At 40.4% G+C, this 13921-nt stretch overlaps 1 protein-coding gene across 1 annotated transcript in view; it reads right to left on the bottom strand.

Moving 5' to 3' along the window:
* Positions 1 to 828: 828 nt before the first annotated feature.
* col8a2 (collagen, type VIII, alpha 2) overlaps positions 829 to 13921 on the bottom strand; it is a 50553-nt gene continuing 37460 nt past the window's right edge. The window contains exons 2-3 of the mRNA XM_034124815.1: positions 12221 to 12412; positions 829 to 5871 (exon numbers count right to left, since the gene is read on the bottom strand). Coding sequence (XP_033980706.1) covers positions 3968 to 5871; positions 12221 to 12383 — 2067 coding nt within the window. The 5' untranslated portion in view covers positions 12384 to 12412 and the 3' untranslated portion in view covers positions 829 to 3967. The remainder of the gene's footprint in view (positions 5872 to 12220; positions 12413 to 13921) is intronic.

Here is a 13921-nt window from a genome sequence, read left to right as displayed (position 1 = left end):
CACCGGGGTCACTTGAATGCAGCATGGAGGCTCTGGCGTCAGAGCGACGTAAGAAGAATCCGGGTGCACGGTGACGACAGTTCCAGAAAATAGCTGAACATTAGTACGCCTGCGATCATCACATGTTGTTTTGTGACATTAATTATATAACTAACGTGTGGTGTGTATCCAATCACATCTCAAGTTGTTCTACTGGCCTTCTAAGAAACGCATGTGGTAGGACATCGGAGAGTCTTTGGACCTACATCAAGGTTGGTCTAAAGTAGCCTAATTCTACTTTTATTGACGTTTTTCGTCAAATTATGTCAATAAATGTATGCATGTTTGGACCATTTATTTTCAATGGATACCACTATAGATGCAGTTTTACACAGTGCTCCAAGTCCCTCTTAGGTCAATTTCCCCTACTTGTTGTAAGTGCTTCTCTTATGGTATCTAAACACAGGGAACACCAAAACACAGTTTCAAGTTATTCTAATTTTAAGAGGACTTTTGGTTATCAACAAATGAATGTGCATGCAGAGCAAATGACCAACACACACTTCTTATCTGTGTGTGGTCTGAACTGACAAGGACAAGCTTATCAATGAGCTTACTGGCATCAGACAAGGATCTTTCAAATCTTAAGGCCTGATACTGTTTTTAATATAATTATATATCACCCTCTAGTGTTCATTATTTTACTTGCAAAATATGTCCACACCAAATATACTACCAAAACAACTAATAGTAGCACTCATGATACTGGGTGACTCCTGTGTGTTCCAGTGACATGTTATACAGTCCAGATGCAGAGACAGTACACAAACAGAGAGGACCTGACACTGATATACAAGAAGGTTTTTTATTGATGTGATATCAATACAATCAAGTACTGTAGATTTTGTATAAGCAGACAAACATTTTCAATCAAAAAGAGTGCATTTTATACCCAAATTCTATTGCATAGAGTGCACGCAATAGCCTTGTATGACAAAAATCCTATAAGATGATACATTGTACATTACGCAAATAGAAAATAAAAGTCCACACATAATCCTTCACAAACAACTCTAGAATGCTAACTACATGTTGTAAATGCTCTTAACTCGTCAATGCTGTTAAATACCATGTATACGTTCTAGGCTTCGGTGGTCGGTTTTGGCATCCCTATTAAATTATCATAAATGTATAAATACATCTTCATTAATTTCATGTGCAAATGGGAATGGCCGTTTGTATTTATTGAAACTAAAACAAACAAATATCCCTTAATAACCGAAGCAAGGCTTTTTTTTTTTTTTTTAAAGAAAACAAAAAACACTTCAAAGCCATTTGTGATCAAGATGGTACATGGATCCTACTTAGTATATGATTTGCACACGGGGCAAACTCTGCAAGCCCGTGACATTGTGTTTGAAAAGATAAGGACAGAGAGTTATAGCCACATGTAACTCACATCACCATGTCCGAAAAAACGAGCCTTGGACTGTCTTGTAGACTTATCCCATAAAGATAATGATACTTAGAAGGTGTTTTCATGTCATTAAATGAAATGGACAAGAGCAGGTTTGCATTACATAGATTTGAAATACTGATTAGGCCTTATCTTAGAACTGCTTTCCCAAAAGAAAGTTGTTTATGTATATTAACAGAGCATGGCAGATGATTTAATAGACACTTTTAAATTCAGTCAAACAGTATACATTCATTCTGATTGCAAAGCTCAATGTTTGGCACAATCCTCCTGCACGCTGACATTCCTCCATCAAGGTGTAAGGTGGTCCTAAATTCAGTGTAATGATAGCGTTTGGGCGGCATAAGTAAAAAGGCATGGAGTCGGTAATATAAGCTACCTTTTTTTCAGTTTTGCCCAAACCTCTTCTCTTCTGTATCTGCGACCATTGATAATATCTTGCACAACAATGTGTGTGTTTTCATCATTTGGTACAACATAAAACCGTTTGCACACCATCATTGAGCCAATATGCAAAATAGTCAAAAGTGTTCAGTGTTAACCAGTAATTTATGTTAAGTAAATGTTGTCTTCTTATCCCAATATGTCGATTTTGTCTCCCATCATTTACTCCTTATGATTACAAAGTTCATAACTTGTTACATACTTTGCAAAGGCAACAACAGAGTGCGTTGGGGTTTCTTAAAAACCCAGAACAGGCCGGAAGATTTTAAAGTCAGATTACTGGTGTAACATTAACAGGACTGTAAGGTTTCTTAACTCCATCCAAGTTTGTTATTATCTTCACTGGAGTGCTTTTGACCTGAATGCCAGGGGGACAATGTGAACTACACACACACACACACATACACACCCACCCACGTATATTGACACAGTGACAGACAGAAGCGTATACCTACTACAACATATAAGCACACATACACACACAGCATGTAACTTTAATGCCTCATCCAGCAGAAATGAGTAAATACACCACCCTCACCTCTGGCCCACCACCTCTCCCAGAAATCTGGCACAGGTTTGTTAAATGTTACACAACAACCTGTATTTCACAACCTGTGGGCTTCAGTCAGTCCCTTTACTTATTCGTGGAGTAAATGCAGATTCATTCTCATTTCCGGCTGTATATTCTATTCTAATTTGGTTCTGAAACATCCTGTCCTTGTAGCCACGGATGTTACATTACGCTAAACCATAATTCAGTTATTTTAGGCACAATGGTTTGGGAATTAATATAAACTATTCTTGTTTGCCCAGCAACAGGTCACATAGAAACTGGCATTGAAGAAAGGTGTTCCATTTGCATCCCTGTTTTTCTTAGCAGTTATAACAAATATGCAATATATTTATGATCAGGGGCTTTCATAGCATTCATATAAAGATTTCTCACTTACATTTGAATGTGATACTGATTTATTGATAGGTAGTGTAGCATCAGAAAGCAGTAACTTCAGGGATTTGGGAAACGGACCATAGATACAGCTAGAATTGTGTCCAATTTGCAGTTCATTCCTGTATCTATTCTATGGCATGTAAACATTATCTGTATGAATACATATTGTCCTGAACATTAAAAAGGGGAATTGTACTTGCATTATCCTCTTTAAAAGGGCAGTTTAAATTTAATAATTATAATACTGTGAGGTCGGATAGTATTTCTTCAATGGCATTTCTGGACAGTTGAATAAATTATAAGAAACATAAAGGTCCTTTCAAATGGTCGCCTACTGAATTCAGAAAGAAGCAGAGAAATAAGCACCCTACATATGCCAACTGATTGTCAAATATATATATATCTCGCTCTTAAAACAAAGATTTAATCCCATTAATCATTTTAACGTAGCAATCGTTCAGGGTACCAAAAAGGCCAGACAAAAGAAATGTGAAAAGTAATGGTTTAACAGCACAAAATGCCTTGTTTTGCTATTGTTTGTCTATATTTGCTATGTTGTATCATTGCTCTTTATGTCAGTATTGCCATTCACGGTTTAAATACAAACACAAGGGGGACATGACTGCAGCCGGAGGATCTAATCACCCCCCACGGTCTGGTGATGTCAGAGCATTTGGGCAGGATGTGCAGTCACATGGGAAGGTCTGTTACTAGCACATTACAAAGTAAGGCACTTAATAGTCGGAATCTGATAAACAACAACAACAATGGTGACAAGGACCAAATAATAACAATAAAATTATGAAAATATAATAATTAAAATAATATAAGCTAAAAAACACCAACATAAAATACAACCCAAAACACACGTTAGAAGGACATTGAAATAAAGAACAGAGTATGGAATTCCTTCCCCTGCCTTTTAAATCTTTCCATGTTTCATTCACAAAGTTTGTTTTTTCTTTCGCTGATGTTGCTGACGGTAAGACGGATAAAGATGATGGCAATAATATATAAAATCCTATGGGTTTTGTGTTTCTGTTATGGCTGCAGGTATTTTAGGTTAAGGGCTCCTCTGAGGTGTCATTACAGGAACATGTTTGAATGAAAAGACAGGGTTATGTGGGACAGAGCAGGAATCCTGAGAAGGAGGAATGGATGTACTCGGTGGAATAGAGGCCATTTGCCTGATCCGAGGGCATCTGGATCCATACCTGGTCACCCTCCTTCAGCTCAAGGACCGCACTACCGGACGCCTGGTCCATGTAGCCCTTCTTGTATTCATCATAGGTGTAAGTGGCAGGTACATTGTTCTTGTACAGTGCCACCCACAGACTAGTTCCCTTCACATGCATGTGGTACGCAAAGTAGTAGACACCAGATAAAGGAGCGGTGAACATGCCTGTAGCAGTGCTGTAGGCATTTTGCCCGTTGTACAGAGTCCTGTCGAACTTGATTGGCATGGCAGAGGGCGGGAACGGTGTGGAGAGGATGGCTGTGAAGGCTGGAGCCACGGAGGCCGAGAGGGGGACTTGATTGTACGCAGGCACTTTCCTGTCCCCTGGTACCTCATCCCCTTCCAACTGTGAATCTGTTGGACCGGCAACAACTGTTTGACCATTTCCTGGAGGACCGGGGGGCCCTGGAAGACCAGGAGTGCCGTGGTTACCATTAAGCCCAGCAGGGCCTGGTTTCCCTGGAGGACCCTGGGGACCTATTGGTCCCTTCTCTCCAAACTTACCAAGGCCTGGAAGCCCTGGCATTCCGGAGTCGCCCTTAAGTCCAGGAACCCCCTGGGGCCCCATGGGGCCCATGGGCCCCTGTAGACCAGGAATACCTGACTGACCCCTGGAGCCAGGAGTCCCTATAAACCCTGTCTCACCTTTAACCCCTGGAGCACCTAGCAGCCCTGGATTTCCAGGTAGGCCAATATGCCCTGACTCACCCTTGGGTCCAGGTTTTCCAATAGCACCAATAGACCCAGGGAGGCCTTTTTCTCCGGGGATGCCAGGTTTTCCAAAGGACCCACTCGGGCCTTGGTCACCTCTGAAGCCAGGCAGTCCAGGAGGGCCCTGGGGCCCTAGTTCTCCCTTCTGTCCCGGCATTCCATGTTTTCCAGGGAGTCCCATTGGGCCTTGAAGTCCTGGTGGTCCTGTTTGTCCATCAAAGCCTGGTTCCCCAAGTGAGCCCACCATTCCTGGCTCTCCTTTGTCCCCTGGGAGACCAGGCAATCCACCATGGCCCTTCTCTCCTTTTGGCCCACTTAGACCAGGTTTTCCATAGCCAGGGGTCCCAGGAAATCCAGGAGAACCCCTTTGCCCTGCCTCCCCTTTTGGACCTACTTGACCTGGACCTCCAGGCAGTCCATCTAGCCCAGTCTTTCCTAACCCAACTGGCCCTGGCAGACCTTGTAGACCTGGAGCCCCGGGCTCTCCTGGTTCTCCTCCTTCCCCCGGGTTTCCTAGATCACCTTTAAGACCAGGTAGTCCAGGCAAACCTTTCAGTCCTGGCTTGCCAATACCTGGAAGACCAGGTGGTCCTGGACTGCCTTTAAGCCCAGGAGGACCCCTTATACCAGAAGGCCCTGGCTTCCCTTGTCCATTCTCACCCTTAGACCCACGCTCTCCTGGCTGGCCTGAAAGACCCTTTAATCCTGGTTCCCCTTGAGCCCCAGAGGGGCCTCTGATGCCTGGAAGTCCGGGTTTCCCATTCAGAGACAAGCCAGCTGGGCCGGGGAAGCCAGGCTGCCCTGATAAACCTCTTGGACCTGGTTCACCTCGAGGGCCAACCTCACCAGTAAGCCCTGACATCCCCTTTGGCCCAAGCTTTCCCGGGAGACCTGGAAGTCCAGGCTTACCGATTCCTGGAAAACCAGGAGGCCCCTGAAGGCCTGGCTGGCCATTAAGACCTGGTTTGCCCAGTCCAGGTTTTCCTGGATGTCCTGACGGCCCAGGAGGACCTCTTGGTCCAGGTTTCCCTTGGGGGCCTGGTTCCCCCTTCACTTCTATCATGGGTGGCATATCTGGAAAAGAAATCATGTTGTTAATATTAAAATATAACATAATAGGTGAAGTGTCTGTGTGTGGGGCAATACATGCAAGTCCTTATCTACACTTTAAATGTGTTGGTTTATTGAGAGCTAATGTACTAAGTTTATACATTCCTAAATGTATTTCATTATGGTTGGAAGCAATTATTGTAAGACACTCTTGATAAAGGTGTCAGCATGTATTGATATGTGGTGTGATGTGATGAGATGTGATGTGATGAGATGTGATGAGATGTGATGAGATGAGATGTATTGAGATGTGATGTGATGAGATGTGATGAGATGTGATGAGATGAGATGTGATGAGATGTGATGAGATGTGATGAGATGAGATGTGATGAGATGTGATGTGATGAGATGAGATGAGATGTGATGTGATGAGATGAGATGAGATGTGATGTGATGAGATGTGATGTGATGAGATGTGATGAGATGAGATGAGATGAGATGTGATGAGATGAGATGAGATGAGATGTGATGTGATGAGATGAGATGAGATGTGATGAGATGTGATGAGATGTGATGTGATGAGATGTGATGAGATGTGATGAGATGGGATGAGATGTGATGAGATGTGATGAGATGTGATGAGATGTGATGAGATGTGATGAGATGTGATGTGATGTGATGAGATGTGATGAGATGGGATGAGATGTGATGAGATGTGATGTGATGTGATGTGATGAGATGTGATGAGATGTGATGTGATGAGATGTGATGTGATGTGATGTGATGAGATGTGATGTGATGAGATGGGATGAGATGTGATGAGATGTGATGCGATGTACATTGTAGCATACAGCTGCACCTTTAGAGGTATTCAAGTAACCACCTGTAATCTACTCAGAAGGCAACACTGCTTTGTTTTCTTATAAGAAATGAAGGATGGGTGAACACTGGACTTTACACATTACTGCCACTTAGTGGTAGGAGTGTCAGGTGTTTAAAAGGATACTACTTTTATAAAAAGACAATCAATAAACCCTTGAAGAAAATCATCAAACCTTAAAAGTTTGCATCCAGTTAAGCTATAATGATCCCGACTGTAACATAGTAAAATATCTCGGTCATTGAGGTTCATTAGAGCAGGGGTTCCCAAAGTGAGGGTTGCGAGACCCCGAGGGGGGGTCGCGAGATGATTACAAATGAATTATTATTCATAATAATAATAATTATTATTATTATTTGTATTATTATTATTAATAATAACATGTACATAGACATTTTTCAGGGGCGGACTGGCCATCTGTAGAATTTCCCCGTTGACAATTCACCTGGTGGGGGGTCGCCAGTCTCTGGCACTGTTATTTTGGGGGTTGCGGGCTGAAAAGTTGAGGACAGACTGCGTTGGTGCAGCAGTGCCAACTCACAGATTGATGGATTAGATGCAAATAATTTCATTTTTTACATTAAATATGAGTGAGTTTTAAAATATCAGTCTCAATACACTGTAGAGATAAAGTACATTTAGCAGGTTTAAAGGCACTTAAAGGTGGGGTAGGTAATTTTGGAGAAACCAGCTCGAGTGCGCTAGAATTTGAAAATGCACAGCCGGAAAAAATCTGCCACTTCCTTACAGAGCCCCACAGATGACATTTTTTTATGAATTTTTTGTCAAAGCACTTAAGATATTCATTGCTATCGGGATGTTAAGAGCATTCCATGGAATATAGCAAAAGGTGTATCTCGAGCCGGTTTCTCAAACTTACCTACCCCACCTTTAAGAGAGAATATATCAAAAAATCCCTTTGTGGTATATGTCCATATTCAAGGAAAAAAACTAAGCAGGGCAGAAGGAAAACTTGTGAATTAAGTAACGATATAAAATAAACATCTGTCATTGCAACATCAATCCCTAGGAAATACAATTAAAACTTCAATCATGTCAATTAAACCCTTTGATTGTCGACAGTTTAAAGGGAATGTAGTCTGTTAGAAAGAGTCTGAATTCACGTCTTTATATTTCTAGTAAGTCTCTGTTTATAGTAATATTACTGCCTATTCAGGTAATGAATTCATTATTTTTCTTGACTGCATGTTAGGTGTCATGAAAGCCTAAATCCTATCAGATTACTGGAGAGGTCTCCAATTGATATAAAAAACTGAATATGCTCCTAAAATCAGCAGTTGTTACGAACATGTACAATTGGACATTAATTCCCTTTTATGTCTTTTAGCTGACTGAGTTGGGTTTTAAAGTGTAAGTAAAATGCAAAATATAAATAATTTTGACTGAAAAAGTATGCCACATGTAAAAGACCAAGTCATTTTTCTTTGAGTGAAAGAAAAACACCTCCAGGAAGCAAAGATCAGAAACACAAGCTCTGTCTGCAGAAAACTTCATCTCCAGGCCAATTATAACAGGGTTCAACCTCATTTCAGCAGCACTTCGCCTGGGTATTACTCATATTAGTGGGTTTAAGGCCTGAGGGCAGCTCACCTTGATCTCATTTTATAAGAAAGTGCAAACAACAAGTATCCATCATTTAAAATGCATAGCGTCTGTTAAGATTTCAATCAAATACAGTTGCAAAGATCAAAATGACCTAATCCATGCTTTAGCAGAGAAAGAGCATTATATGAGACATGGCTTCCCAAACCTTGGATCTTTCAATACACTTACACCTGTAACTCTACAGCAGGATATGATGTAGGGGGAAACATACTGTTTTGATCAAGCATGCAAGGAAATTCAAGTTGGAATTCCCTATACAGTACAATGTACATTCACTGATGTAACTAAAGACCTCTGCTCCCCCCTGCTGGTAGCTAACAAGAATGCATCCTTGTAAAGATTTGTATTAGTATGATCAAAAAGATACCTCTCATAATATAATTTTCATGATCCCATATAAGCAACATTTATTACAGAGCAGTGGTTTGAATATAAGTACATTTAGTACCATCAGTACAAGGCTAATCAGTAGATTGAAAACATTGGCCATCTTAGAGAAAAAGACACATTTTAACAATGTTGTGTATATTTTTGTGGTTCCAGCAATGTTTTCCATTGTTCCTGCTAGTATTTGAGCCTCATTGCTAAAATCCAGTGGATGCAGCAAAGATAGAAAAATCCACAATTTTTAATAAGTATTCAAATGTACACCAAATCTGTGTACATGATCAATTATTCGCCTATCTGACTTCTTGCTTTAGTTTTGACGTATTCTCACTGACAGGTTTATTAGTTCAATAGGGACATTTCAGGTGTGATCACTTTAGGTTTCCACCCTCTGAATGAATATTTACATAAAACATCAACACTTGAGGTTTGCCTATATAAGCAAGAGTGCCATCTGAAACATTGAGGTCAGGTATCTAAAGAGCCTTATAGCCTTTCAGCTTTGTTTGTTTAGCTACAGCTCCACTGCCGCCTTCATACATCGCACAGAGAGAGGAATTAAGGGGCTTCTTCAGTTCATGTTGCCATGCTCTCAAGTCGTGTTTTCAAATAAATCTGAACTGACGGATTCAAGAAATGTATTAAAGCTCTTATAAGAGCAAACCTAAAGGGGTACTGTTTGCTCTTCAGCTCAGATTGATACATGGCTCATGCAGGTTTGAGCACCAGAGAACCTAGATGAACAACTGGGAGCCTTTTTCTACAACACAATTGTCTTGCATTGAAACATTTGACATGTTTTAAGTATTTATTTTTACTTGAACATCTATTGTCACATGGTAATACAAGTTAATACAGTAAATATTGGACATTGTCAGATTTATTTTGTGAGGTTGTCTATTCTGTATAAAAACAAAAGTGAACCTTATTCATACATTTTATTATTACACCACATCCTGTGAAGATTATAGAAACATAAATAGTATTTTAGTTGAACAATAATTGATCAATTGTTTGGAAGGTGTTGCAATGTGGACATATGACCACTGAGTGGCAGTAGAGGCATTTTGTTCACACTAGCGACGTGGTGAATTAGTTTCACTCCAAATGTAAATCCTGTTGCTAACACACTTTGAAATAGCATGTATAGAAAGCATGACTTCTTTTAGCACTTCTTTGATGTTTCTGTGAGGGATTTAAAGGCAATGTTTCAACACTAAATTAGCTCTGAATCCAACTTCTGGAGTCTGTCTTTGTCGATCATCATATTATGGTACTGAAATGAAAATGTGCCCCCTGGTTTGCTTTGAAGAAGGGGCCTCTGTTAACACCAGGCACGTCTCATATGATCCAGAACTTGTATTGGTATTTAGAGTCAAATTTGATAATGATGGCAATGACAGCACGCACATTTTTTCAGGATGATTATCACCCCCACTCCCTTCCCCAGTTCCCCTTTGCCTGAGCCCTTTTATATCATCGATATGTATTTCCTTCCCACTCTCTCCTCCATCCCACAGCTAAAGAATATGTGATAAACAATGGGGTAACAGCATCCAGATGGCAGGAGGAAAAACAGTAGGCACTCAGGCCTCTATTAGGCCCCAACTGGGGTCCTACCAAACGCTGCTGGACTCTCAGGGCGTCCTTCAACTGCCTGAAGAGAGACGCGAAAACCCAGAAGCTTTAGTGCACACGTCTGTCCAGGGAGGGTCTCCATATCAATCACATCTTAAATTGCGATATTGGGGACTATTTTCTTCCTAGGAAGTTATTTTTATATATTTGATTTTGTATGTATTTCGTCTATACTATGTAGTTTAGACTTATGATCTACATCTTGCTTACATTGGAAAAAAAGTTATCAAGATACCATAAAGGAGGTATTCAGACGGCAGAAAATAACGTTAAGTTAGGACCTTTTTTTTTCGAATTTGAACACAAACATCAAGACTTGACTGTAGTTTTCTTTACGGCTATTTGTGAGACTTATCAAAGACTTAGCACTCGTCATATTTAGCATGGCCTCAGTGAGTGAAGTATCTCAATAATATATGCTTAAATTCAGTGGTGGATTGTAACTAGTTACATTTACTTACTGAACTTTCTACAACTTTAGGTACGTCCTAGAGTTTTGCACTACTTTATACTTCTACTCCACTACATTGAAGACTTTCATGTTGTACTTTTTACTGCAGCACATTTCTCTGAAAACATTAGTTACTTGTTGTTTTGACTACTTTTCAATGTTAAGATCAATCAAATAATATATTATATTTCAACTAATAACTGATGATATTTTCAATATGTATCAAGCTACCCGGCACTAATTAAAGTGGACCTATCATGCTATATTTGAATAATATAGTGTAGGACCATACCTATATAAGGCATATTTATACTTTTTTTTTTTCAAAATACCAAACAGATCATGCATTTTAGCCATGCCTCATTTTGCTCAATTTGACATTTTTTAGATCTGTTTTAGCAAGGGTTGATTCTGTGAGAACAGCACCATCTACAGGCCTGGCATATGTACTACAGCGTCTCCAGCGCTTTCGAACGGCAATGGCCGTGGCTGTCTCCTCCTGATTGGTGGAGTTGGCCCAATAGCCGTAGCGCCACTGTCCTGACGTCAGGTCCGTGTTCAAATCTGGATCAGTTTTTATCAGATCCGTTGCAGCCCCTTTTTTAGAGATTTGGGTATGGAGGAAAATAGAGAGGGTTGTGTTTTCTGACACTTGGTGAGTTCCCTGGAACACCGGGGACACATATTCATGTATAAAAGACGTACAAAAGTGCATTTTGCATGATAGGTCCCCTTTAAAGTAATAACTGTAACCATCTGAAACACAGCCATGCTAACATATTAATGCAATGATTGTTGTAATTCAGTAACGTTCAGTAAAAGGTATTATTCGGAAATGTGCCATTCAGCATACTGAGTACTTTGACTTTTGTATATTTCGATGCTAGGTCTTTTGTACTTTGATTTAAGTACGTTTTTGAATGCAGTACTTTTACCACTTTAACACAGTTGTCATGTGTTATTATGTCTTTTATCGTGTACTATAATGTAGGTATACTTTTTATCTGTTGTGGAACTGCAGAACAGCAAAAATGTCCTTACAGGGACAATAAAGTATATGGGGTTGTATCGTTTACCTGCAGAATATGTCTATATTGCTACCTTTACTTGAGTGCTTCTTCTGTGTCTGAATCATATGGTTGTATGGTAACGATTGTATTACTTCATGAATTGTACTTAACAGACTGTACGTGGTTTGTCCTTCTTTGTCATGCTTTGCTTTCTGTTATTTTGTTCATGTATGTATGTAAGACGTTGCTTTTGTCGGGACCCCCTTGAAAACCAGATGTATCTCAAGGGGTTTATCCTAATAAATACATTTCTACGTGGCATCAGTCAAATGACCCAGTGGAAGTGTGTGAGACCTCAAAGTAAAGCAGTGTATCACTCACCGACATAATGTCCCTTTCCTTCTCTGAATGGGGGTCCAATGGGCCCTTTCATCATGGGCTGCATGTACTTCATGTGGGCGATGGGGGGGTAGCCTCCAGCGAGGGCCCGGCCCCCGAGCATCAGAAGCACACAGACAGGAGCCAGCAGCATGGTCACCAGCATCCTGAGCTTCAGATGTCACACACAAAGAACTGGAGGAACAAACAGAAGAGGAAAGACATTTTTAATATGCTTCAACATGACGTAGCTTTATTGGGTTGTTTAAATCTTGGATTGCAGTTTACGAGAAGCGAAGGAGAAATAACAGCAGAATATCTTTATACTTCTTGGAATCAATGACCTGCAGACGGGTTTGATTGGATAAAGAATTTAGACCCACAGTAATAATAAGTACTGTTGTTGGTTTGAAACCTTGCCATTATGCTTTAGTGCATCTCAGGCTAATCCACTAACATCCTCACACAGCTGTATCTGCAGATGGAAAAAACTTTATTTGAAATACTTGAAAGTTGCAAAGCACACAGTCATTTCCCCTTGTGAAACATGCATTTACTCTTTATGGGCTGACATTATTAAATTACTTTACTGCAAGCAATTTAAAGCAATGCACTGATATTAAATCTTTTTTTTTTTTGCAGTGAGGATTAGTTTTATTAGTTTGTCTGTCTAAGAGCATAGTGTTTCCTAGCCAAGCCAGCCGCAGACACTTTAGCCAAAGGAAACCAAGGCAGCCAAGGAGACATGTTTCTAGGGAAAGCAGAAGAGATTATGAATTACATTTTATACGTCCAAATATGAGGTGCAAACATATAGAAATATAACCCGTAAGCAGGCGCTCGGGCTCTCAGCTGCTGCACTGTATGCGGTGAGTATTTCGTTGGGTTAATATTTGATTAAGATGGCCCTGAGAACCTGTGACAGGCAGATCTGTTGACTTTAATTTTCTACAGGAAGAAATGACCGCATCGCCCTCTGCCAAATATTTTCTCAAGCGTGGTCAGGTGCGAACAGGAAACCAGGATGGTTAGTGTGTTTGCGTATCCTAAGTGAGCAACGGTAGGTGTCCAGGACTGGATTCAACTCAGCTCTCTTTAGACTGATGACTGTGCGGAGGTATTTTGTGATATTATGGAAGGCAAAATGTAATTTCAGGTCCATTTTCTCCTGTTTTCAGGTCAAAACTGTCATGGTAATACAGTGTCAGGCATGGCAATTGTGTGAGGAGTAGAGAAAATGGTTGGTAGCTGTGAAAAACGAAATACTGCAAGTTCATATCTGTTAACTTTCCACACATTTGATAGAGACTTGGCAGCAGAGTCACATCCATAACAGGGATAGGTGACATTCAGCAAATCAAAAGAGACTAAATACAATATTGTATTTCTTTGAGTGGGTCGTCATCTCTCTCTTTTAATTCCCCTGCTTTATATAATGCAAATGAATGTCACAGTGTGAGTGAAACATCTTAGTAGTCTCTGCAGCTATGGATAGCGACAGTGTGAGGGGAGTTCACTCTGCAAGTTTACAGCAGTAACTCAAACACGCATTGACATTTTCTAATTTGAAAATGATCTGACATTTTGTAATTGGAAAATGACATGGAATTACACACTGCAGTTAATTGGAAGCAGGGTTTGGCGAGTAATCTGGGAGTTCACAGCAGGCTTCAACTCACACGTATTTACAGAAAGGTGTGTTCA

Source organism: Trematomus bernacchii, unplaced genomic scaffold (genome assembly GCF_902827165.1).
Source record: "Trematomus bernacchii unplaced genomic scaffold, fTreBer1.1, whole genome shotgun sequence".
In the NCBI taxonomy this organism is placed as follows: Eukaryota; Metazoa; Chordata; class Actinopteri; order Perciformes; family Nototheniidae; genus Trematomus; species Trematomus bernacchii.
This window is presented reverse-complemented; position numbering and strand designations above follow the sequence as displayed.